Genomic DNA, 26,440 nt, shown 5'->3' with positions numbered 1-26,440 from the left:
AGGATCGAGCCCCACATCAGGCTCCTCCGCTAGGAGCCTGCTTCTTCCTCTCCCACTCCCCCTGCTTGTGTTCCCTCTCTCGCTGGCTGTCTCTCTCTCTGTCAAGTAAATAAATAAAATCTTTAAAAAGAAAAAAAAAGAAAACTCTCAAAGCATTTGAGATTCACAGCAGTGTCCACTGTTTGCTCAAACTCTGCCTTCGATGACCCTCCTCCTTTCTTTCTGCCCTGGGCACCTTTTTTACTTCTTGGTGGATGTGTCAAGAAGAAAAATCTATGAAGCACAGTTGGTTTGGGGAGAACATGGAAACACAAATATTCAGAATACATTTGCTATCATATTACTATAGCTAGCTGGTGATCCATAGGGAAGGACTAAAAAGTGAACAAAAGACCAGCTGAAATTATCACTCTCCCCTCTCTACTGGGTTATTTATGTAGGGAAAATACCGTCCTGTGTTGCCCTTTCTTTCTGCTAAGTTATGATCTGAAAAGCCTCCTAAAATACAAATCTCTTCTTTGGGGCACGAAAAACATTATTCTTCTGGCAGATCATTGCTATGCCATGATTCAAGAAATCACCAAAGTGTTTGCTGACATCATGATCTATAACTTAAGAGGACAGTCTCTGTCCTTTGGCTGACTTTCCCCCCAAATTGTAACATGTAAGATTTTGGTCCATTTCTAGTAAAATAAACACTTCACAGGAATAAAATCTCGCATTTTCTTTTTAACACTGATTAAACAGTGGCAGTGTCTGGCACTTGAGAAATTTTATTTTCTGGAGACCTTTATGCATATAAAGATTCTTCCTTCACCACTTGGTCCCTTTCTTTTTCTTCCTAGTCATGAGATGTTGAAGGATGGAGGGAGGCAGTGTCCATGTCTTCCTAATACCCGCTTTGTGTACGTCATGAAAAATGGACTTAGGAACATCTGCCTAAGTATGAACAACATCATACTCATGTCTAGACAAACCAGACTCTGACAGTTTCTTTGGCTTCCTGAGTTCCCCAAACTGGTCCCCAAATGGGGTTCAAATAGTCTCTCAACAGTGATCTGGCTTTCTGACATCTCAGTTGGGTCCCTGGATGGAGGTGGGGGGAGGCCTAGTGGCAGCATCATGAGGCCTGTTAAACCCACCCTATCCACCAAATGCCACAGTCTGTCACCAAAGGAGTCCCAATGCACCTGCAGCTGAAAGTGGCAGGGGCTCCTTCTTAATTCTTCCAGTTTCCGGATAATGTTCATCCCCTTTCCTTTGTTATCTCCCAGGCTCCTCACTTGAATTAATGAAGATGTGAGATGTCAGCACAAGGCCTGGCACACAGCTGTGCTCAATGTCTAATGGATACCTTGTTACTGAGATTACCTGCAGTTGTACCTTCTTACGTCTGAATATTTTGCTTTGTTTATAACAAAAATGATCCTACCCCGTAATTCTAATACTATTATTTCTGATTGGTTGAGGACTCACTTATCTACTCACTCACTCATTTAATAAATTCACACTGAGTAACTCCTACAGCTTGATGCTGAGGACGCTGCAGAGAACGCACGCACCACGGCATCCACCCACCGCAAGTTACACCGTCACACTCGCCCTTCGCTGGTGAACGTGACCCCATTCCATAACCTGCCTCCTTTCCACAATGCTGTAGGGAAAGACATATTGTGGAGGATTATACTGTATTAAGCAAGACGAGTATAGGCAGCATCTGCTTTGGGTTGACAACAAAATACAAGAGATCCTCATATTATGATAAAGGAGTCAAGAGAAGAAATAAAACAAAAGAACAAAACAAAACCCTGTAAGAATAGTGTGGGGAATATAGGGAAGCAAGAAATAAAATTTCACCATCAAAGTCCTTAGTAGAGGTGGTACCAGACAGAACTGCCACTACAGATGACCTAATTACTGTCCTAAAGCAGCAATTCCCAGATTTTTGGACTTGCAATACTAAGAGGGAAGGGGAGAGTGTACCACTAGCTTTAATGGAAGCAGAGTGGGCAGGGAGACAAAGCCACAGGACATGGCTGAGGGACATTTCATAGAAACTGAAAGAAGTGCTGAGTTGCTCACCAATCTGCCCCAATCTGCAAGAGATTCATTAACCAAGCAAGTGGGGCCCTTTATAATTCACTCCCATATGCCTTTGGGATATACACTGAACAACTGGAAAACAAAACAAAAACAAGAGCTGAAGAATGGAGATGCTACGTAACAATAGAATAGGTAATAAATACAGAAATCAGTTAAAACTAGAAATGTCTAAATAGATGTATAAATCTTATTATAAAATGTAAATATATTTTAATATTTAGTCTCAAAGGTCTGACTTGTAAAACATTGGAATAACAATAAAAGTCTGAATTGACAACAGTGACATACTTGAGTCAGGATTAAAAGTTTGGTAAGTTATGGGTGGCACCAGTCAGTTAGGTGTCCAACTCTGGTTTCAGCTAAGGCTGTGATCTTGGGGTCTTGAGATCAAGTCCTGGCTTGGGCTCTGTGCTCAGCATGTAGTCTGCTTGGGCTTCCCTCTCCCTCTGCTCCTTCCCCCTGAGCTTACTCTCTCGCTATCACTAAAATAAATAAATTTTTTAAAAAGGAAGTTTATAAAGAAAAATAGAAATAAATAAAAATAGAAAAAAATTTATTTTTACTTTTTAATAACTTGAGAAATGTAGAATAAAGAGTGTTTATTCAAAGGTAATCATTAAGAGAAGAGTATATTATATATCTTCCAAAACACAGGAGGCTATAAAAGGAAAAGACTCACAAACCACACGTTACACACACACACACATGAAATGGAAGGAAGCAGAAAACACAAAATAGAAACTACAGAGTAATAGTTTCTAGTTTCCTTCCTTTAAGAAGGAAAGGCAAATATTTCACTCATAACAATGAATGCAAATCCATAAATCTCTTTTATTTAAGAATAAAAATTTAGGTTGGGGAAAAAATCTAAAATCTATTATGTTTATTTGCAAAAAACACTTGGATAACATGTTCAAAAAGGTTTAACGTCAAAAGTAGATAAAGACAAATATAAAACAAAAACAAAAACAAGACTAAGGTGGAAGTATTACTATAACAGTGGGAGTTCAGGACACAAGTATTAAACAGAATGGGATGGCACTGTATTTGTATCTGGATATAATTCAAAATGAAGAAGATATCCCTATTAGGATCCTTTGTGTGCTGAGTAACTTTGTGTTAAAATATGCAACACAAAGGGGAAATGAGGAGGAAGATCACAGAGGAAGAAATAGGGCTTCTGTGTCAAGCTTCCTTTTAGGCAGGCTGGAGTCTCAATATACCTGGAAATAACTTTCAGAGGGATTAGGGAATTTCCATGTTCTTCCCCCATTTTTAAAAAAGATTTTATTTATTTATTTGAGAGAGCGACTGAGTGAGAGAGAGAGCACAAGCATGCGTAGGGGGAGTGGCAGGCAGAGGGAGAGGGAGAAGCAGACTCCCCACTGAGCAGAGAGCCTGACGTGGGGCTCAATCCAAGGACCTCAGGATCATGACCTGAGCCGAAGTCAGATGCTCAACCGACGGAGCCACCCAGGCACCCCTCCTATTTTGTTTTTAATTGGCTTCTATTTCTGTTGGCTCGTATCTGAGGGCAGACTGTTCTTTTTCCCACCCATGAACTACCATTTTCTAAATACTCAGTGTGTGCAGGGTGTGTGCTAGCTGCCAGGGGAATGGGCACATAAATGAGACCTGGTCATGTCTTCAAGTTGCTTACTGACGTCTAATCTGTTTGAGGAATGATACGCAAGTTCAAAGAAACAGTGGTCACCGAAGAGCTCAAAGTAGCACTGTAACTGAGTCTTGATAGATTTGGGACTGGAATCAATGGAGAGAAGCAGGAAAGAAGGGCATTTGGATATTCCACAAGGAATGGCAAAATGCCAGCACACTCAAAATGGGCTCCAAAAACACATTAGGACCTTCCCCATGGAGTAGGATGTTTGAGGGAAGGTGGTGAGAAATATGGTAACATCCTCTCCACCTCCCTTTTCTTGTCCTATCTTCTCTCTGGTCAAGGATCTTTAATTTTTCAGGGTGATGACATGCAGGTCCCGTGTGATGACCCAGAGCCCAACACTAGCCCCTACACCTAGTTGCTTCCACTTGTGCGTGAGACTCCAAGAAATCTTTCTTGGAGCCCACCAGCATCCATTTCTGCTCAGTCTTTGCTGGAAGGAATGTGGATTACTTTCTCATGTAAGTTAATTTCCAGTGAGAGATTTCTTAAAATCCTTAGCACGTGGTGGCAGGCATCACATTTTAGGAAGCCGATAGAAGATGCTAGCTTTAAAAGTATTTTGTGCCTCTTTCCTTGAAAGGCGCTGGGTACAATGTTCTCTGAGAACACAGGACCTGAATTGAAGTCTTAATAACTCTTTAATGAATTTGCCTTTGCAAGCATTGAAAAGGCTCTCTGAATTATGTACACTAAGGAGATACAAGCCAAAAACTGTTCAACAGCAGCCAAGTGGAATTAGGGAAAAGTAGATGTTGGGAGAGAGAACTCTGTAGTTATAATCCATTTTCTCCACTGCCTGTTTTCCAGTGATAACACTCAGTAGTTTTCAGATTAGCAGGACTTCAAAATGCTAATGTGTGCTATCAATATCCAAAGGGAATACAGTGTACAACTTATTCCAAACATATACTTTTATGTGGGAAATCCCCCCTCCCCAAACCTGTGAGGATTCTGGAATTATTTTTAGAAGCTCTCCCTTTTAGTGTCTTCCATCACTGGGCACTTGGGACATCGAGTGAGTTTAAACCCTCTTCTGGATGAGATCTCTTCAGCTGTTTGAGGACACTGACCATGTTCCCCAAAGTCCTCTCCAAGCCAAACATTGCCACGTCCTACAAACATTCCCTCATCTGGCAGGGTCACCATCTCCTTACTTTGCCTGTGCGCTAGTTTTACTGACTTTCTGTTGCTAGAGTCAATAGGATTTTCTCAAGGGGGCCAGATGAGCAAAGCATACAAATAAATTACCGCTGTTGGACTGGGCATTATATTACCATTCTGTCCTCTATAGAAAAGTGGCAGTTAAGATAGTGCTACTTTGAGGCAGTGAAGACACCAGAGGTGAACAATCCTCTGGGATAAACCACTGAGGTCTGGGTACCGCATTTTAACATGGATACACACCATGACCTAAGGGAAAGGATCTGTTTGAACCTTAAGAAAAAGGTTCTAGAGAACATTTGTATTTTCTTATCTATTAGCTATACAGCTTCTAAAACAATTGTCTGGCTAAGTGATTGATGGCACTTCAGAGTTTTAATTCTATTCTGAGAATACACAGATTTGGCATTTGCTTTTCAATATTCCTCTTGATTTGTGTTTGGCCTTTCCCATCAAGAGACAACTTCATTGGTGAGAAAGCACTGCCTTGTCTTTTTAGTTTTATGTACATATGTATCTGTGTGTGTGTGTACAATTTTTTTTTCCATTCAAGGTTTGGTTAATGTCTTATGGCTTTTCTGAGCAATGAGATGAGGTCAGGAAACAGTTAAACTAATGGTCAAACAAAAGCATAGCAGAAAGGTCCCGGACTCAGTGTAATGTAATATTTCCTCATCTTATAATGTTACCAAATTACCATTCATTATGATGGTAACACAATGTTATTGGCACAACAATGCCAAGGTCCATCTGAATTTTATATTCATTCATAATGGAGGATGTTTTTATATTGTATCTATCTTTATAGATGTCATGATGCTGCAGGTGCTTGGTCCAGATCTGGTTTATCATGCTGATGCTGTGACTGAGGGCTGCTAATGGTTTGCAGGTGCTCTTTGTTCAGAGAATAAATCATTCTAAAGAGTGATAGGAGATACAGTCCTGGCCCCTCATCTCAAGGTGGGACTACTAGTTAATAGCAATCTGTGTCCCAGAACTCCCCATGGGTGGCATCTGTCTGAAGCCAACCAAGGGCACATCCTTGCTTGGCTCCTTCCCCTGCATCTTCTGCTGAGAGCAGCAGAATCCAAAAATCCCTCTCCGGAGGGCACGCCCCACAATAAACCACTTTCACTGGGATCTCTACCTCAGGCCCTGTTCTAGGGATGCTGAACTAAAGCAAAGTCATTATTATTTTCCCCAGTAGTTGCCACTTGGATGGTTTGAAAGAGAATGATTCTTCGTGTAGTGACTCTGGAAGCAACTTGAAATTGTAAGCAATGAAATCCAGCTGTTTTGCTAAATATTTGTTTAGAAAATATGAGCCCATTTAATACACTGTCTTCTAAGTGGATGCCAACTAAGAACATGTAGTTAACTTAAAAATCGTTATGGAAACAAGGTATCTGACAGTAAACAGAATGGAGTTCCTCCTTAATTAGTGGAGCAGACTCATACATTGAGTCAGTTATGTTAATAGTGCAGTTTGGTCTGTTCGAGTCTCTGAAATTTTAAGGAGAGGCAGATTACCACAAGCAAATTCAATGCTCTCCTGATATGAGGGTGCTATAGATGGAATACATTTAAGTTGATGTACAATGAGGATGAGTCCCCACCACTAACAGTCCCCATCACCAAAGCCCAAGGATTGGAAGAGTGGATCTGCTTAGTGGGAAAAGGACGCCCATCAAGCCAAGAGGATTCTCCTAGCCTAAGACTGAGTCTTCAGTCCTCTTGACTCAGAGGCTGGGGATTCCAGCCCTGGGGCTGAGGTACACCTAACTGCCTATTTTTCTCTCCATGAAAGGTTGGTTGACCATCTTTGGCTTGCACAGCTGACCAAGTTTTCCGGAAAGGGACAGTTTAAGGAGGTGATCATAAAGGGTAGCCATGTCCTGGAGGCAAGATTAGACTTGCAGAAGAGCCTGCCATGGTGTCCGCTCAACCCAAGGGCCTGGGGGCCACATCGGTGGGGAAGGTGCAAATCCAAGGACAAGAGCAAAGCTGGCAATAGGGAACGACTTATAGAGTGAAAGAGCTGAGGAAATTAGAAACACAGAGGCAGGGTACAAGGCTGGGGTGCTGGTCTACTTTTATTGGTCACTTTCTTGTGGCAAATGCTTTAGGGCACAGGCAGTCAGGCGAGGAACAAATGTGAGGCCCTGTCAACCCAACTCTGCATGTCCATTCCAACTCAGAAATCCTAGACAGTGAGAACGCCAGATTCCTTTTATTTTTAAACAAACATCCATCAGCTAGGAACCTCACACATGACTTTTGACTTTTCTTGGCCATCATTATATAACCTTTGGTTCTCAGTTGAAAGGAAAACAAAAACTGCTCTAATATATTTTCCGAAATGTCACTCTCAGAAAGGTGGCCTTTCCCTGGAATTTGGAATATGAAGAGAAGCCCGGGCCTGAAGGAAGCGAATCTGCAGGTGATACCTGCCGAGACAGGAGGCTAAGGTTTGAAGAGAAAGGAAAGGGAAGAGGGGCAGATCAACTGCGCCCTGGAATCACCAGACCTGGGTGCCCCATGCCTCCTTTCGGGAAGTTAGAACTTTTGCCAGTCTGTGCTTCATGCATTACTTGCTCTCTTCAGCTCCTTTCCCTGCCTCCTCCCTCTCCCCTTTCCTCCCACCTCCCACAGAGAGCTTCACTAATTCTCCTTCCTCTTTCCTAGAAAGAGCCTGCTTGCTTTCCTTCACTTTCATCTTTGAAAAGAGCAGAGTGCCTGGGTGACTCTTTTTTCCCCCTCTGTCCTTTTAAAGATAAAATGGCAGCTATGATATACATTTAATTCTAATAAGGGGAAAATATAGTAAGGTTCTCTTTAGCACAGGGGACATCTTTTTGTGATTTTCAAAATGGAATCCTTCAGAATTGTGGTTGTACGTGAGAAGTTCCTCAAACCCCCCCTTAGGGTAATGATTGTGACATTCCTCAGAGGCAAACTCATTTCTGTTACTCATTTTAAAAACACACGTTCCTTTGTCTTTTCACACTCGTCACAGTGAGATTTAAAATAGAGACACATCATCACCTATTTAAGGGTTATGAATAGCACTGCCTTGAAAAGGCCTGGTGGGAATTTATATGGAATTGAAAGTGACGCAGCAGAGTTGGACGACAGGCAGGCAGGAAAACAAGGTTGGAGGCCAAGCTGTCTCCATATCCTGAGCACAGGACCTGAGACCCTCTTCGGCCATGCTTGCAGTCAAATGTGAGGCATTGTTTCCAGGTGGAGAAGTGCAGTGGAAGGGTGGGACAGCCCCAAGACTTGGTGCCATCTACCCAACAAAAAAGTTCAATGACCCAGAGGTTACCCTGAGTACTACGGTAGGTTGGATTACTGATCCCAGCCTTGCCCCTCCCTCTACCTGTGTCTTTTGCCAGGTGGCTCTACAGTCCCTGCCACTGGAGGCAGAGTGCATCTCTCCACCCCCTGATGTGGGCTAGGCCCACACTCTCGAGGAATGCCCCCAGATGGGATAGCGTGCCACCTCCAGTCTGAGGCCTTAAGAAGCCCTGCATGCTTCCCCTTGTCCTTGCCGTGGGAAGAACACAACCTGGCCAGCCCACTTGTCCAAGAAAAGGGTAAGAGATGAGCAACAGAACATGCAACAGCAGCCTAGCCCCAGCTGATCTGAAGAAGCCTGAGTAGGAGTCAAAGAAAGCTACTCTAAGTGCTGGGGCTCAAGAGCACCCGTTACACAGCAACACTGAGCAACCGCGGAGTGACACAAACGTTGCTCCAGAATGAGGATTGTTCACAGGAAGAACGTGAATGACAGTGACTAGAAAGTGAGAGTATGACTAGAATACAGTTTTCTGAAGATGAGGACAGTCCTTGTGTGTCTGGTCGCAAAAGGGGCAGGTGTTGCACCCCCACTTGAGCATCTCACCCCTTAACTGAGTCTTGACCAAGGGTGAAGGGCACGGCAGAATCCTGGCTTCCTGGCCATATTGGAAACCACTGATACATCCAAGTTCAGTGATGACAGACATTGGCTTCTTTGGGAAGCACGAACATTTCAAAGACTATCAGATAATGAAGTAAGAAAAGACCTTCCGATGACCTCTGCCTGACAGAAGTTAGACCACGCACTACTCACAAGGAAAGCCATTCATTCACAGGTCAAGTGAATGGGTTAAGTGGTTATATTCTCACTGAAATTTGCCTTTTAACTTTACCCCCTCTTCCCAGCCCTTCCCTCTAAAGCCACATTGCATGAGTCTCTTGACTCTTTCAACATGGTACTTTCAAACATAGCTGCACATCCTAAATCTTTTACATGCCAAACTCCCTGAGTTTCCTCATGATTTTATTTTGACACACCACTCACCATTCTGATCACTCTCAGACGCCTACCTACCTGCTTGCCCATATCCCTCATAAAATATGAAATGCAGAATTACAGACAATCCTTGACAAGTACCTAAAACATTGCCATGTACATGAGGGACTAATTACTTCTTGTCATTTTTTTTCAATTATTTGTGCCTATTAAGTTTAATTTTTTTCTGTAAAATTAATTTGGTGTATCCTCTGAATATATTTCTCTGCTTCAGGAGAGTAATGACTATTTTCTCCTCCAATAATGATGATGATAATACCAACTCCAATGAGTTCCCTTTACTGGGAGCCTACTAGATGCCAGGTACATCCCCTCTGCCAGTTCAATAATCCATTCAAAACCTCTGAGGGTGGCATTATCATATCCATATCAAAGGAGGACACAGGTTCAGAGAAGGTGAGTCACTGGCACTCGGTCACACGGCTGTATGGGGTTCAAATCCAGCCTGATTCCATGCACCTGGTCTTTCAACTACCCTTACTCACTTACATTGTTTTAGCTGGAAAGGGAAAAGCTAATTATGTCATGGGAGTAACCACGAGAAAAATATGGGTCAGCATTGTCCCCACTCTGTGCACTGAATGGAAAGGTGCGTCTTTGCCCACTCCGAATGAAAATGCCTCTCGCCATGTGACGTGACACAGCCATCAGCTGGAGTGCGACAATCACATGATTGGCATCAAAGTCAGGATGGAAAGGAATCAACAGAGGCCAGTCTTGTGATCTTCAACCAAAGTTTTCTTCTATTGTTGTGGTGGACACTGTCGATGTTCTGCCCAGATACCCCTACTGGGTGCACACAGGCAGAGGAATGGCCCCCCCAAAGTTGTCCACCTCCTAATCCCCAGAATCAGAGAACATGTTATGTTACAAGGCAAGGGGAAATCAAGGTTGCAGATGGAAGTAAGGTTGCTAATCAGGTGGCCTTGAGATGGAAAGATTATCCAGGTGGGTGCAAGAGGGAGACTTAGGACCAGAGAGACAGCTGTGTGAGAAAGATGCAATGTGCCATTATAACTTTGAACACAGAAGGGGCCACAAGCCAAGGTGGGGATGGTCTGTAGAAGCTGGAGAAGGCAAGAACATATATTCTCCTCTAGAGCCTCCAGAAAGGAATGTAGCTCCTGACACCCTGATCTTAGCCCAGTGAGACCCCCTGTGGACTTTTAAAGTCCAGAACTATAAGATAACGAATCTGTGTTGTTTTAACCTACTAAGTTTGAGATACTCAGAGTAGCAAAAAGCCACTACTATACCGGAGGTGTGTGTGCTGGCTGTCGATGACTCACAGCTACCCCTTTCTCCAGAAAATTGCTTTCAACAGAACATGAGCCATTTGGCCCAGGGGGTTATGAAAGGGCCTCCATAGTGGGAGGAGGAGGGACGCCCACTGAGCAGGATACAAAAGGCTGGCCTCAAGGAAAGACCAGCTGTGCGACCCATGCGCCAGAGCTCCCTGCTGAGCTGGCTGAAGTGAGACTCCCACTAAGACCACTTTCCTATTCAGCAGCTTCCCTGCCCCATCTGCTTCCTCCCTCTCCCTTCTCCTGAGAGTGCCCCCTCAACCAATCAGGGCACCTAACTCCCCTCTCAGGCTCTGCTTCTGGGGAATCTGGCCTGAGACAACAGTCATCCTCAGAAGAGATGCCAGGCTATAGAAAGTTGGTCCTGGAGGGGCAGGGGTGGGACTGGAAGGTGTGTGTGTGTCAGGATAGAGGAGCTGGAAGATGAGACTAGAGGCATATTGGCTTTTGTCTGGGGCCCTCGCTGGACCCTGGGCCCGGTCTGAGAGTCTGAGGTTCTTGATCTTAAAAGTGTCCTTCCCTGAAGCATTCATGCCAAGCCCAACACTGCGGAATCTGGGCTGTAAGCGGGAGCCACAGGGTGGGGAAGGCTTCAGGGTGCTTCCAGGCACTCCAGGAATTCGACTGGCCACACATCAGGAGGGTCAGTGCCATCTCGGGAAGACAGTCCACACCTGGATCTGGATCATCCCTGTACTTTTCCTTTTTTAGCCTCGTTTCCATTCGTGATGTCCTTTAACTTCTCCTAACAGGGGGGTACATCCTCAAGCCCCCCAAGAGCAAACACAGGCCTGTGTTCTGTGGCCACTGGTCAATTACCAGGATTGACTGCTGCTCTTGAAACAACTGGTTCAAACTCACTCTGAGTTCCATCCAAACTGCCTTTATGATTTCCTCCATCTGTTTGGTCACTGGGTTCCTGACACAGGAGAGGGCGAAGAGTATGAACTGTGGAATTTCTGTGCATGTGGCTCTGAATGGCCTACTTTTTCCTTGTAGCTGGGACGTTTTTGGATCATTCTCTTCATCTGGGCATGACCCCTGAGACTCTCAGGCTGCCCCCATTTCCCCGAGGTACTGTGAGTGAGTCCTGCCACATCCGGACTTGTACTGAATGGTGGTGCAATCACCTTTCCTGCCCGGTTCAGTGCCTCCCCAGAATCACCCCTCCCACACCTGCCTGTCTGGGTCATTCCCCTGTAATTCACCCAGCCACAGACTCCCTGCCCAGGCTCCCCCAGGCAGACAGCGCCCTGCACCCTGGAGTGCATGCTGTGATGTCACTCAGGTCCCCTGTCGTACTGAAGCATTCCATGCCCACCTGCCCAGTGTCTTGGTTGCCTTCCACTGATTGCCTCTCTGCCCACTGCCCTTGGCTAAAATTGCTCTTGTCCTGGATTATGCCCCCTCCCCAGGGGCTGCCCATACACAGTGAAAGGTGACCCAGAGGTACAAAGACCCATACCTATAGCCTCAATGCAGATGACTGTCCAGGGCTCCTAGGGGGAATGGCAAGTTGCAATTGTATCACCATCCAACTTCTCCCTCTGCCCAGTCCTGCTTCCCTTCCCTGTGCACAACTATTGTTCTCCAGAACACTCCCAAACAACCTGCCTGCAGGTATATCTCTGAGGTTCAGAATCTGTCCTGGGGTCTGGACTCAGACTACACCACTCTCACTTGCTCTTCTGGGGGGCACGGGGACCTGGAGGTGAGGGAGGCCTTACCCACGATCATGTGGTTGCAGACATCACAGAAAGTGGGCTTCTTGAAGATGTGCTCCTGAAAGGCGTGGGCCTTGCTGCCAGCCCCTGGGTGCAGGCCAGCCCTGGTGGGTGTGGACGTCAGGCTTCCAGAGGTGGGGAGTGGGCTAGAGCTGGGGCTGACCTCAGCCAGCATGTCCGCCTGCAGTTTCACGTCGCTGTTGGTTCGCTGGAAGAAGTTGTCAGCGCTTTTGCTCCGTAAACTCTTGGTCTTGAAAGAAAGTGATCGTTTTAGTTTCTGGAGCTGCAATGCAATGACAGAACACTCTCTTACGATCAATCATGCAGACTCATGCTGTGGGGGTGAGGTCTGCTCCAGGCACTGCACTGTTCCCACTGACACCCGCCACCCCAAGGAGGCTCACAAATGTCCCTGTGTGGGTGGGCAAGGTCAGTTCCTAGAGGGTATCTGGCAGCCCCTTCTCACCCCATGCTGAGCCAGCTGCCCAAAGAGGCTCCTTGGTGTCTTTGCTCTGCCTCTGCTCCTCCTCCCTGCCTCCTTGAGGTCCTGCCTATGTGCTACCCAAATGTCCCATGACATTGAACTTTTGACACCGTTTGCCTTCTGAATTGGAATCACTAAGTGTACGACCTTCTGGGCTCAATGGCTGTGTCTGCCATGCCAGGGCCTCTGCTGGTCTCTCTCTGATGGTCACTTAGCAGCTACTTGTCTCTATACACAGCAAAGCGGAAGAGGCCACTGTCTGACTCGAATCCATCTGGGTGAGCTATCCACGGAACAGGAACCAGAAACTCTCAAGCCTGCTTGGGTCTGAAGCATATGGATGAGTAATACGTGTGTGTGTGTGTTTGTGTGTGTGTGTGCGCGCGCACGCACGCATGCACGCAGATGCGTGTGTGTTTGTGGAGGACACAGTGTCGGATTATTTGCTTGACTTTCTCTGCTCTTTTCGCTGCCTTGCCGCTTGTCACGGCAAACTGGATCGTTTCTCCTTTGCCTTGGAACTTATGAAGAATTAAAACATGGGTTTGGAGAACTACTAATTACTGAAAGGTCTGGGTTTGGTCCAGTCTGCACCACTAATCCAGGCTTCCTACTGGAGTTAGCAGGATTTTTTGGAAATGCAGATGTGAGCATGTGAACCTACTGTTTAAATCCTTCATGAGGTGTCCTTTGTTCGTAAATCTAAAGAAAAGCTCCTTGTCACGGGCTCTGGGGACTGGCAGCTTCTGGGTCCCCATGACAGCTTGTAGCAACACGTACCTTGCTCTGTCCACACCAGCCACAGTGGCCTTTTGAAAGTCTGTGTTATTTACTATGCTTTCTCATAGCTCACTTTTTGTGCATACTTCTCCCCCTGTCCAGATAAAGGAACAAAGCACTTAGTAGTGGCACCACCTGCACAGGTCACTTTACCTTCGAGGTAGTTTCCTTATTTTTTTTTAAAAGATTTTATTTATTTATTTGAGAAATAGAGAGTGAGCAAGAGAGCATGAGCAGGGAGAGGGGCAGAGGAAGAGGAGAGGCAGACTCCTCACTGAGCAGGGAGCCCAATGTGGGGCTCAATCCCAGGATCCTGGGATTATGACCTGAGCTCAAGGCAGACGCTTAACTGACTGAGCCACTCAGGTGCCCCAAAGCAGTTTCCTTTTGTAATTGAATATCCATGGGGACTCTGCCTGTTGTCTAGAATTAATGTCTTTGACACAACGCTGCAGACAAAAAGGTGCTAAGCACAAAAGTCTATCTAATAAAGGCCCCCATCAAGTGTAGTCAAACACCTCTCCAGCACATATAAGATGAGTTGATCTGGCCTTGCCGAGCCGCATCACCTCTGCATCAACCCTCCAACCTCTTTCTCAGAAGATCAGGAAGATGTGGTCTTTTATGCTCGGGGTAGACTGCAAAAATGCTACGATTTTCTTCCATTAACCTTCCCCATTCACCTTTGCAATGTGAATTTGCAGCCTTACCCATCAAAGGTAGCATGTTTCCTCACTCCTTGGATCTTGTTGGTTTGGGGAATTTGACCAATAAAAGGTGGCAGAAGCAATTTTAAGCCAGTTCCAAGCCCAGACCTCAAGATGCCTTGCATGTTCTGTCCTTCCTCTTGGAAACCTGCCAAACTGCCATATGAATCAACCCAGTGTAGCCTGAAGGATGATGAGAGACACACAGTCCAGTCACCTCCCATCACATGAGTAAGACCACCGGAGCAGAGCTACCTTGTTTCCCTGCAGGGAATAAAAGGGTCTAGATGAGACCAGAGAACTGTTGAGCTGAGTCCCATCCAAACTGTCAACCCAGAAGCATCAACTAAAGAGATGACTGGTGTTTGAAACAATTAAGTTGGGTATTTATTGTGTGTACACAGCAATACATTGCTTCTTCCCACCTTCCTGCCATATGCTAGGATTTTACTTCTTTGCCCATGTAAGGTTGGCTGTAGCTGTGTGAAGCCAGCTCCTCACTTCAGGGAGCCATCCAGGAAGGAAGCCTTGCGGGAACTTCTAGGGAGCTCCACTTAGCCAGGGCATCATTAGCCAGAAATGTCTGGCCAGAGAAGCAGCAATACCCTACATTAAAAAGTCTGAAACACTGGGTCGGCCAAGAACCCTGTTTCTTTCCCTTTGCCCTATAGTCCAAACCCACCAGAGGCTCTGCAGCCACCAAAGAAGGAAGAGAAGGAGGTGTTCGTGAGCTATTTTGGAGTTGTTTGTTACTGTACCATAACCTAGCCTATCCTGACTGATAAAGGGGAGCAGAGTCATGTGTCCTTGGGAGCCCTATGTTTATTGTGAAGAGGACCTTCCATCTCCAGCAAAGCTAAGTGAGAGGGGGCATGAAACAGCATTCACTGAGACTGAGCTATACCAAAGTGAGGGTCTGAAAGCCACAAAGGAGAACAGACTTTCCTCACTTCTCATCCTTCTGGCTATCAGCTGGCTAGTGCTGGAGGAAGGGGGGTTTAAATAGATAAGACTAGAGTTTTATTGTGGACGGATTTTAATAAAGTGACCAGGAAGTTAAGGAATCTGCTAAGATTTTGTCATGAGCTGTGTAATGCAGGGGGAAGGTGGTTTATCAAAGCAAATATTATCATATAGAAAAATAAGTCCTTGTCTGTTCCCTGCCACGGAGTTCAGATGGTTCAATAAATTGGCTACCCTTGTCTCAGAAGCAGAACAAAAGCACCTATCTTGATTATAATAATAGCAGGTGCTCCCTCAGGTGACCTTTCTTCATCTTCCCAACTATCCAGTGAAGACACTGTTGTTTTAGCCCTAGAGAAATGGCTGAGGAGGTTAAGGGACTTGCCCAAGGTCACACAGTTCATGTGAGTCAAGCCCAGGGTTCAGAATTAATTTACCTTCCTTTAAGCTCACACTCTTCACACTGCCAGTGATTAACAGGTGATGGAGAGGAGATAGAGGAGAGCTTACCCTCACCCCTGGGGGGACAGAACTACTTTTGTTCGACAGTGAGTGTGGGAAGGGACATGCAGTGAGAAAGCAAATCTGCTATTTCGGGAGATATTTCCCTTATTTTATAGATTTCAAATTTCTTTAAAAACATAAAGGAGCATGCCTGTTTATCAAAGGGGAGCAGCCGACTCCCCTTTAAGGCTTCTCTGATAGACTTTGTGGACTCTGTTGCTGAGACAGTGAAGGTCATGGGGTGCTGCCTATGTACGTCCAGTCTCATCTCCTTCCTCTGCTCGTGTGCTTTATTTCTGTCTTCAGAACCTTCCATATATGGTATCCTGTGTTCCCTGGAAGTTTAGCATGATGCCAAGACACCTGTAGCATTATACTTGTCCTGTGGGATGTGGCTGGAAATTGTGTTAGACTTTCAGAGCCTGCCTGCTGAGCTGGAGAATTTGCCTTGGAAGCCAATGTGACATTTCTTATTCAAGTGGATAGTTTAAAAGAAATGCCTACAAGTTAAACAAAGTCTGAGCAGTGAGCTCAAAGGAGCACACTTTCTCTAATTATTCCCCAAAGAGTAGAGGCCAGATGGGAACATATAAAATACAGAAATAGAAGCAAACTCTGATAATAGCAGATGTCACAAAATGATTAGCTTCCAGGCAACACTGCCACAGCCCAGCTCCATTTTTTAAAAAAATAATAATAATGGGAGAAGGAACATATATTTTCGAGTATTTTGCTGTGTGCTAGAAATTGCTCTATATTTTAATTCATGTAATCATCCTAGTGATCTGATGAATAAAAGATCATTCATTCATTCATTCATTCATTCAATAACTCATTCAATAAATATTTATTGTGTCACTACTATGAGCCAGGCATTAGCCTTGGCTTTGGGACTACAGCAGTGGAAAAAAGTAAAATCCTTCTCCTTAAGGTTTTAAGGTCCAGTGGGTGGAGATAGAAAGTAAATAAATAATCAAAGATGTATATAATATAACTTTGGGTAAGGATAAAAGACATGAAGGAAATAAAAGTGGAACCAGACTTTAGAAAGTGACAAGGAAGGCTTCTCTGCTGGTGACACTGGAACAGAGATACATGAGAAGTGAGGGCATGAGCTACTTTGGAGAAAAGCATTCTAAGTAGTGGGGCAAACCAAGGGCAAAGGCCCCGACAAGGTGGGTGTGTTTGAGGAATACCAGGAGGTCAGTGTGTTTGGGGCAGATGGTTGAGGGAGAAAAAGGGCAGAGAAATCAAGTGTCAGCTTCATGCCAAGCCCTGCAGGCCATGGCAAGGACATTGGAATTTACCCTAAGGGTGATGGTTTTGAGCAGGGAATTTTTAAAAGATTACTCTGGCTGCTCTGTGGAAAACAGACTATAGGAGGGCAAGATGGAAGCCCGGAGACCAGTTGGATACTCTTGGAATTATCCTGGGGAGAATTAATTTTGGCTTGGCCTACCACAGTTATAGTACAACATGATTAAATATGGGGTACATTTTGAAGGTAGAACCAAATGGGCTTATTGAGGGATTGGATATGGAGTATGAAGGAAAGAGGGGACTCAAGAATGATTTCAAGGTTTTGGGTTTGAGCAAGTGGGTGGATGGAGGAACCATTTATTCAAAGGAAGAGCCCCGGAGAAGAAGTGAGTTGCTGTGGTGAAGTGGGGGTGGGGATGAAGAGTTGAGTAGGGGAAAAGTAAGTTTGAAATGCTTATGTAAGGAATTCACGGAGCTGGATATATTACCCTGTGATGCAGCCGAGAGGTCTGAGCTGGAGAAATGCATGTGGGAATCAGAGACACAGATGGTACTTATAGCTATGAGGCTTGATGAGATCACTATGTAGTTAGTATGGACACTGAAGAGAAGGGCTCTGAGGATGGAGAACTGGAGGTCAAGAAGATTAAGGAAATATTTCGAGGTCAAGATGATTGAGGAAAAACAAAGGAATCTGAGAAGGAGAAACTGGTGAGGAAGGAGTTGAAGCTCTAGGAAAAAATGATTCAAAGAAGAGAGAAGAACCCACATCATCAAATGAAGCCTATACATCAAGTAATGTGAGGACTAGGGGGAATGTCTTTGGGGGGATCTTTGTTTGTTTGTTTGAACGAGAGAGTGCTTGCACATATGTGAGAGGGGGTGGGGGGACAGGGAGGAGGGAGAAGCAGAAGGAAAGTCTCAAGCAGACTCCCTGCTGAGCACAGAGTCTGATGTGGGGCTCAATCTCACCACCGTGAGATCATGACCTGAGCTGAAATCAAGAGTTGGACACTTAACTGACTGAGCCACCCAGGTGCCCCAAGGTGGGGGGATTTAATGGTAGCAGATGCAGTGAAGTGGTAGGTGGGAAGACCTAACTGACTAGATGGTGGTGGTGGGGGGGGGTGAATGCAGGTAGTGAGCACAAGCAGTTTTGTTCTAGAGGGGAATAGTGACAGGGAAAAGGGACGCAGCATGAAGGGCGGGTTTGGTTTTATTTCAATATGGGAGATTATTTCAGCAAGTTATTAGTCTGATGCTGCAGAAAAGAGTGGGGAAATGCTGGAGTTATGTCCTTGAGTAGATGGGAGGAGGTGAGGCCCAGTGCACTGGAGGAATAGTTAACTGTAGACTGCAATGAGGTGGTTGATCCATAAGGAGAAAGAGAGGCAAGACAGGCTGGTGAAGTTGGTGTTGGATGTGGGTCTTCCCTTTTGATTGCTTCTATTTTCTCAGAGAAAACAGAAGCAAGGCTATCTCCTGAGTGAGGGGAAAGAGGGGAGAGAGTTGGAAGCTGGAAGGGAGAAGAGAATAGCTGTTTCAGTGCATTAGCACAATGCACAATGGAAGGATGCAAGGTGGTACGGAGGGTCTGTTTCAGGTTATTACCTCATTTTATAGATGAGACAATTGAAACCCAAATTTAAATAGCTGGTAAGTTACAGAATGAAGATCCACATATAGGGCTCTCTAACTCCAAAGCCCCTTAAGCCAAACAGACTTTCATAAGATTTCCTACTATTGGGACGCCTGGGTGGCTCAGTCAGTTAAGCGTCTGTCTTCAGCTCAGGTCATGATCCCAGGACCCTGGGTTCCAGCCCCGCATCGGGCTCCCTGCTCAGTGGGGGGTCTGCTTCTCCCTCTGCCTGCCGTTTCTCTGCTTGTGCTCTCTCTCTCTGACAAGTAAATAAAATCTTTAAAAAAAAACAAAACAAAACATAAGGTTTCCTACTCTTGACCTCCTCTTAGTAAAAGTCTTCTGTTTGGTGTGCTCTATCTTCCTGGTGCCAGCTGGAATTTTAGCAATAATCCATGTGGTTGCCATGTTGAGCAGCACTTCCATAGCAATCAATTGGGGAACACAGAAATCAGGCATCGTTAGAGCAACGGAACACGGAGAATTACAGCCTGCAGGTGACAGCAGTGGCATGCGTGTGATTTACTAGTCTGTTCTGCAAAATCACATCAAGTTAATTAACCAGCATGTGCTTGGTCATTTCAGCCAGGATCTGAAGTCACACTGTGTGGGAAAGAGGTGATTCTGGAGCAAACGCATCTCTGCCCACACAGGCATAAATTGTCACAGTCACCATGTCAGTTTGGTTTCCTGTCAAGTCTCCCCCATGAACATTTCTTTTGCTATCTGAGACCCCACCAATAATGTGCTGCTTTTGCTTCTGGATCGAAATGAGGTCATCTGAAAGCACATGCCTCATCCTTGGTGCCCACATGTGATCTACATCTTTGGTTCGCATTTTAATTTTTCTAAAATAGGGATATGTCTTAATTAAAATACTCTTTTTAAAATTTTATTCATTTTTTAAAAGACTTTATTTATTTATTTGCTAGAGAGAGAGAGAGCACAAGCAGGGGGAGCAGCAGGCAGAGGGAGAGGGAGAAACAGACTCCCTACTGAGCAGGGAGCCCGAAATGGGGCTCGATCCCAGGACGCTGGGATCATGACCTGACCTGAAGACAGATGCTTAACCGACTGAGCACCCAGGCATCCCTGAAATACTCATTCTTTATTTTTTTTCCTGAAAAGGTATTATTAAGCCAATTGTTGACAGCTATGAGTTGGGGAAATGAGTTATTTGCCTGCTGTGGTATGACAGCTTCCAAGTTTGGCTGTTGCTGTGGTTCCTCCCACACTCACCCCTCACATTTTATTTGTGACTCTACAGGTAGAGACTGAGCACTGGGGTTCTGAGAAAGTACTGCCTGCGATGAGGACCTTCTCACCAAATTTTACCCATTCACGGCCTGTTTTCTTTAAGACAAACACAATATATTCTAGTTCCTGATTGGCTTCAGTTTGGATGTGACATCAAAGTCAGAAATAGTCTTCTTACATCTACCTGGCTCTGTCATAACCAGCTGCAAAAACTGTTGTTAATGAATATGCTGGTAAAGCAACAGCTACCGAGTATGGAGCAGATCAATGCATGCTCCTCAATGGGCCGTGTGGCTTGGGCAGGTCCTCAAGCTCCTTAGCTTGGGTTCTTTCTATCAACAGAGAGGAACAGCTCAATGGCTGCTAAGTTCCCTTCCTGCTCTGGCAAGTCAGCACAGGGAGGGAATACAAAAGACTCAGAACAGTCTCTACTTAATAGGAAGTCTAAGATCTAATTCTGAAGACAAGTATCAGTGCTTAAGACCACCCAAGGGTGACACAAGACCCTATATTTATATCAAGTGGTAAATAGAGTGTTTTGATCGTTGCCTATTCTAATATGTCAGAAAAGGGAGCTATCAATGGGGGCTGGAATAGTCAGAGACGTTCTTTCAAACCTTAAAGAATGGATTGACTTTAAAACATATAATTGAATTGTTTAAGTGCTTTGATGGCCCTCACATCTAGGTTATACCCAGTCTCCTCACTGTGTAATAGAAGACCCTTCCTGATGGATGAGGGCCATACACCTGCCTGACAGACCTCTAGTCACCCCTCCGCCATCCCAGACACACAGACACATTAAGAGGAGCCCAAGGATTTTCAATGATGCCCAGTGATTTTCAAGATTTTTTATTCTGCCTGGAAGTGGCATTCCAGTCTACTTGTAAAATGTTTGATTTTCCTTGATTGCTTAACTTTTCTCTGACCTCTTGCCCGACCTTCCCCGCAGGTGGACAGTGACCTTTTCTCCTGTGTGACCCAAGTGTGCAGAGTGCAGATATGTCACTATCCCTCTTACCTTCTGCTCTGGGCTCCTCTTCAGACCATTAGGCTACTCTCAACAAGTGCCCAACACATACTAAGGATATTAATTAGACTAGCAAATAATTATTCTTCTCTTCTTATACACCAGACTCCATCCTAAGGGTTTACATAAGTTATCTTTTGATCTTTGTGTTAACCCTGAAGTAATGTGAGAAAATGTGCCCAAATACACCCAGAAAAAGTGGTAGAGTCAGGATTAGAACCAAGCACTGGTTGACTTCAGAATCCAAACTCTTAGCCTCTATACACATTTGTTAAGTGACTGCTGGACAGACTGACAGATGGACTGAATGAACAGGAAGAGCTACCGCCAGATTGGAGACTTGACATGGAGGCAGGAATGAGTGTACCATGAACACATGCTCTGGGGTCCCCACAGGATTTAAGCAGTGCTTACAACTGGACTCTAAACATACTAGTTGTGCAGCAAACCCTGACTGAGAAGCTGGCCTACCTGGTACCCTAGGTGTGCTGGCACAAGAGGCAAACTGTGGTGATGAAGGAAATGTGCATAGGTGCGTGTGGGTAGGTGTCCCAGGTAATGACAGTTGCCAGGTAGAAAGAGTGTAAAGTATGGTAATCACAGAGACCCACTGCAGATTTTCCAGAAGGAAGAAACAAGTCCTTATGATCAAGTCATGGTAAGACCTGGGCGTCTTAGAGGGAGTCACACCAGAGACACACCCTGGGATGCACAAATTAGCAAGCTGCTCCATCCATCCCTAAGGCTGGCTGCCATATTTCCTCCAAAGATGTTTCTGTGTATCTCCCAAGTCCACAGTTGCTAGACCAGGAAGAATGTAGCAGCATGGGACTCCTGGTTACTTCTAACCTACTGCTCTTTGTGGAGAAATTCAGGATCATCAATTTCCTGAGGCATCATCATGTTCCTTTCAAATGTTGTTGAATTTCTTTTTTTTCTTTTTTTTTTGGTCTTATCCTGAGAACAGTCCTCACATATATTGTTTAAGCCAAGAGTGGTGGTATTGGTTAGATCTTGTTCAATGGCACACACCAAGATAATAATACTTCATTTTTTTGGTGCAGCAATACACACACACACATACACACACACACACTTACTTTTATTTGACATACCTTTCCATGAACTAGCCCTGTGAATGCAGCAGGGCAAATATTATCCCCATTTTACAGATGAACAATCCTCCACAGAGGATGAGATGCTTAATGGGGAGGAAGAGTTTTAAGGATTGTCTATGGTGCACGGACAGAGGATCCTTTCAAAACTGATGATGATGCACTCAAGGCTCTGGGGTCAGACTGATTTCACTGCCCTTCCTGGCCTGTGGGTCTCCAGCAGTGTGAGCACAGGAAAGTTACTTAACTTCTCTGAGCCCCAACTTCCCCATCTACAAAATGGGGACAAAACACTTTCCTTACAGGTTTGTTGTGAGGATTAAATAAGATTAACATCTAAAGCCCCTGGCATAGTCCTGGCACTCAGGGGCCATGCCCTAACTCTCAATGCTTCAAAATCCCCAGCACACCATGGTCCTTTCCGGTTGGCAGCATAGTTCTTATCCTTCCCCTGCATTTGGATGCCAGTGTAACAATACTGGGGCCGTTGCAACACCTTCAGGGATGGGTCAAGATTCCTCTTGTGAAAGAGTACTATATGTGCTCAGAAGAAATACTTTGAGAAGCCAAAGGCAAGGGAAGATGGCACCTCAATAATAATAATAATAATAATAATAATAATAATAATAATAATAATAATAAACAATAATAATATAGCACTGTGTTCTGGGAAGGGTGAGATTTGCTGTCTGAGGAACAGAACTGCACTACAATGTATAGTGGAGGTGAGTCAGTAGAGGGGGCAGGCTGCCATGAGGGAGGTGTGCAAGAAAAGGCAGGGAGAAAACAAATTCAGAGGTGGTATGGATTTCTGAGTCAGACAGCTACTGAATAGGGTGTGATATAAACCTCCTCTTTCTTCTTCTCAGAATCTTTAGTCAAGTCTGCATTTCTCACTAATGCTTTAGTGAGGGGGTACTTTTATTTAAAAATTTATTTATTTATCTGAGAAAGAGAGAGAGAGAAGGCACATGTGAGCCAGTGGGGGAGGGGCAGAGGGTGAAGGAGGGGCAGAGGGTGAGGCAGAGGGAGAAATTCCAAGCAGTCTCCCTGCTGAGCGTGGCGCTCAATGCGGGGCTTGATTCCACAACCCATGAGATCATGACGTGAGCCAAAATCACGAGTCAGATGCTCAACCAGCTGAGCCATCCGGACACCCCGTGAGGGGGTACCTTTTCAGGGGGAATGCTGACATGGGGCATCAGCACCTGGATTCACATGGATTCTGTGGCCCATTTTGGAGTATACTCTTTAGCCCTGGAATCCTGCCAGAGAGAGGCCTGACCAGGAGGCACAGAGGTTGGGACAGAGATACTGGTGCTGAACCATGTGGCCCATCAAGTGGGAGACACACTGGGCTGTGTGATGCTGTGGCCACCCTTCCTCAGCAGGTCCAGCAGCGGCCAGTCCCCTCTCTGCTGCCGCTGTCGCTGTTGTGACAGCCTGGGAGGAGGGATACACCCTCAGGGACCACATTATTATTTTTTTTATTCCCATGAGCAGAGAGAGGGCTGGGCCCTAGGAAGGCTGGTGAACCCAGGCAAAATGGAAAAATGATGGCTATCTAAAAGGGAAAACTGTTTCAAGGGCAAATGATTTTAGAATGGGGATTCTTCTTGATTCTGATTCATATATTAAGTGATTCTACTGATTAAGTGATGGACCAAGAAACAAAAGTATTTACACTTAACTATTCTCGGCCTCATTTATTAATACCACCTCCCATGGTGGCTTGCAAATAGTAGGTACTTATTATGGGCTGAATTGTGCCCCCCCAATTAATATATTGAGGTTGTAACCTTTCATACCTCAGAACATGACTGTATTTGGAGACAGGGCCTTTCAATAGGTGATTCAGTTGAAGTGAGGCCTTCAGGGTGGGCCCTAATCCAATCTGACTGGTGTCTCTACAAGAAGAGGAAATTTGGACACATGGACACTAGGAATACATGCATGCAGAGGAGAGGACATGGGAGGACACACGTGGCTGCTTACAAGCCAAGGGAAGAGGCCTCAGCGAGACCGATGCCTCAATCTCAGGCTTTTAGTCTCTGGAGTTCTGAGAGAAGAAATCTCAGTTGCTGAAGCACTCCGTCTATCCTAGTCTGTTATGGCAGCACTAGCAAGCTATACAATGCTCAATTAAAGCTAGTCGGGGTGAAATACTGTGCTCCTGGAGTTGTCAGTTCCAATCAGAAAGAGCTGCACTGAGGCCATTCCTTAAGGCTCTCTAATGTCCCACATGACAATATGCCCAGCCATGCATTTTGCTGGGTAATGAGAATGGAAGCCTGGGTAGATTGTCTTGTCCGTACTATTCGGCCAGTATTGTCCTTCCTCACACACATTCCTGGGGACCTTCTGCTCATTGTCTAAGTCGCAGCTCCAGTGACGTCTCCCATGGCCCGTCCCCAGTCTTCCCCGACTTCTCCATTTATGTGGAGCTCCGGGAGTCTTATCATCGGTGCAGCGGAACCTGTAGCAGAAGTACATCACCACGACGAACGTTCCGCATACTTCCATTCTATCCACTGAGGTCAACAGCTTTCAGGTTCGTATCGCTGACACACCAGTATGGGTTTTGGTCTAGGACAGGCATTCTGCGTCGAATAAGTGATTGAATGAATGATTTCTTGCCTTACATGTTTGAGTTCTCCTCATTTAGTAGGGACAAAATGAAAGAGGAGTCGTCCTTTCAGTCTTTTGACCTGGAACAATCTCCTGGCAGAGGACTCCTTGAGTTTTTCCTCTCTCTCTAATCATAAACCCCATTTTCTACCAGTAACCAAGGCTAATCTCTTTTCCTTTGAAAATGTCTCCTGTATTCCCTCTTCTCTCCACACCACACTAACTCTGACTGTTTCCCCCTGTGTTACGGCCTCGAGTCTCTCCCTTTATAACCTATTCGTGCAGCCTTATCTTCCAGCAGTTAGGTAGAGTTGCCTGCCTGGGTTTGGCAGGAGCTGGGGTCAAAGAACCAGAATGGGCGTGGGAGCACATCAGGCCAGTCTGCAGTGTGAGGGTTTGGAACTGAAGGAAACAGATGAGTGTGTTCCTGTTGACCTTGAGTCCTGAAACCAACTCCTCCTCACTCAGAAAACCAGGAGACAGCCCTAAGATGACCAAAGGACATGCAAGGGGAGGGAACATCTTCTACAGTATATATGTCAGCCCTCATGGCCAGACAGAGGGAGCTGTGAAGGCTCTGAGTCGGTTCTAAAATGTACCCCAGCACTCCCAGACTGCCCCCTGTTGGTGGAGGAAGCCAAGGTGGGTGCAGGTCCCAGGGAGCACCTGTCTGCTCGGGCTTCCTCTCAAGCGTTGTACGGAGAAGGCACTGGAACTGCGGTTGATGGTGGGGCCTTGGCAAAACATAGGGAAGAGCTGGATTCTTATAAAGGCTCTGAGCTGATGACCCTTGCACCCCTGAGGGCCCAGGAGGCAGTTCTCCAGCTAGTTTCCTCAATCGCCATGCTCCCAGCCAGTAAATGGCATGCCCCACTTTATCTAATTTTATCAGGCCTCAAACCTGGGAATTACCCTTGATTCCATTTTTCCCCTTCACACTTCATATCCAGTCCATGAGCCAATATATTAGCTAACAAGAGTGTCAAAATATGGGTAGGCTTCACCTGCTTCACATCACTTCCCCTACCATTATCCCAGACCAATCGGACATCCTACCTCACCTGCACACCCACTTCCTGAAAAATGTATCAACTGCAATCAAATTTCTTGCCCCCTTGTACTCTGCTTGCTGCAAAGTCGCCCAAAGTGATTGTTGCAGATGAAAAGTCAGGCCATTTTACTGCTCTCCTCAGAACCTTACCACAGTGTCTCATCACTCACTATCCTATCCAACACACCTCACATCCTTTCTGTGGCTTCCCAAGCCCCACGGGAGCTGGCCTGGGATCATTCTTACCACTGTCCTTCATCACTTACTCTGCCCCAGTGCCCCAGAGCCCCCAGTCTCTGTGCTGTTCTACAAAGGCGCCAGGAACACTGCCATGTAAGGGCTGCTGTTCTCTCTTCCTGCAATGCTCTTCCCTCTGCAGAATTCACTAACTCCTCCCTTCCATCAGCTCTCTGCTCATGTCACAAGAGACCTTCCCTGACCCCCATGCTCCATCTCTCCTACCCTCTTTAGAACGCTTATTGCTGCTTTATTTTTTAGGCTTTTTACTTTGAAAAACTTTAAACCCCATAAAATTGGCAAGTAGAGTTCCACGAAGGCTGATCATGCCCTAAGCTCAGGTGTGCCGATTGTTAATGTTTTGCAATATTTGCTTTTTATCATTCTCCCTAAAATAACATCTATTATTATGATAGTTGTCATTGGCGCTACAGTTTTCACTACTGAAC

General features: G+C 45.4%; 1 protein-coding gene across 7 annotated transcripts in view; it reads right to left on the bottom strand.

Annotated features, from left to right (window-relative positions):
- Positions 1–26,440, bottom strand: part of STAC (SH3 and cysteine rich domain) — a 147,282-nt gene that overhangs the window by 74,837 nt on the left and 46,005 nt on the right. For 6 of the 7 annotated variants that reach the window (XM_087870074.1, XM_087870075.1, XM_087870073.1 and 3 more), the window contains one exon: positions 12,340–12,619. In XM_087870074.1, coding sequence (XP_087726200.1) covers positions 12,340–12,619 — 280 coding nt within the window. The remainder of the gene's footprint in view (positions 1–12,339; positions 12,620–26,440) is intronic. The other variant, XM_087870076.1, reaches the window with a different exon arrangement.

Source organism: Ursus americanus, chromosome 20, assembly GCF_024610735.1.
Source record: "Ursus americanus isolate L20-20 chromosome 20, mUrsAme1.1.p, whole genome shotgun sequence".
NCBI lineage: Eukaryota > Metazoa > Chordata > Mammalia > Carnivora > Ursidae > Ursus > Ursus americanus.
This window is presented reverse-complemented; position numbering and strand designations above follow the sequence as displayed.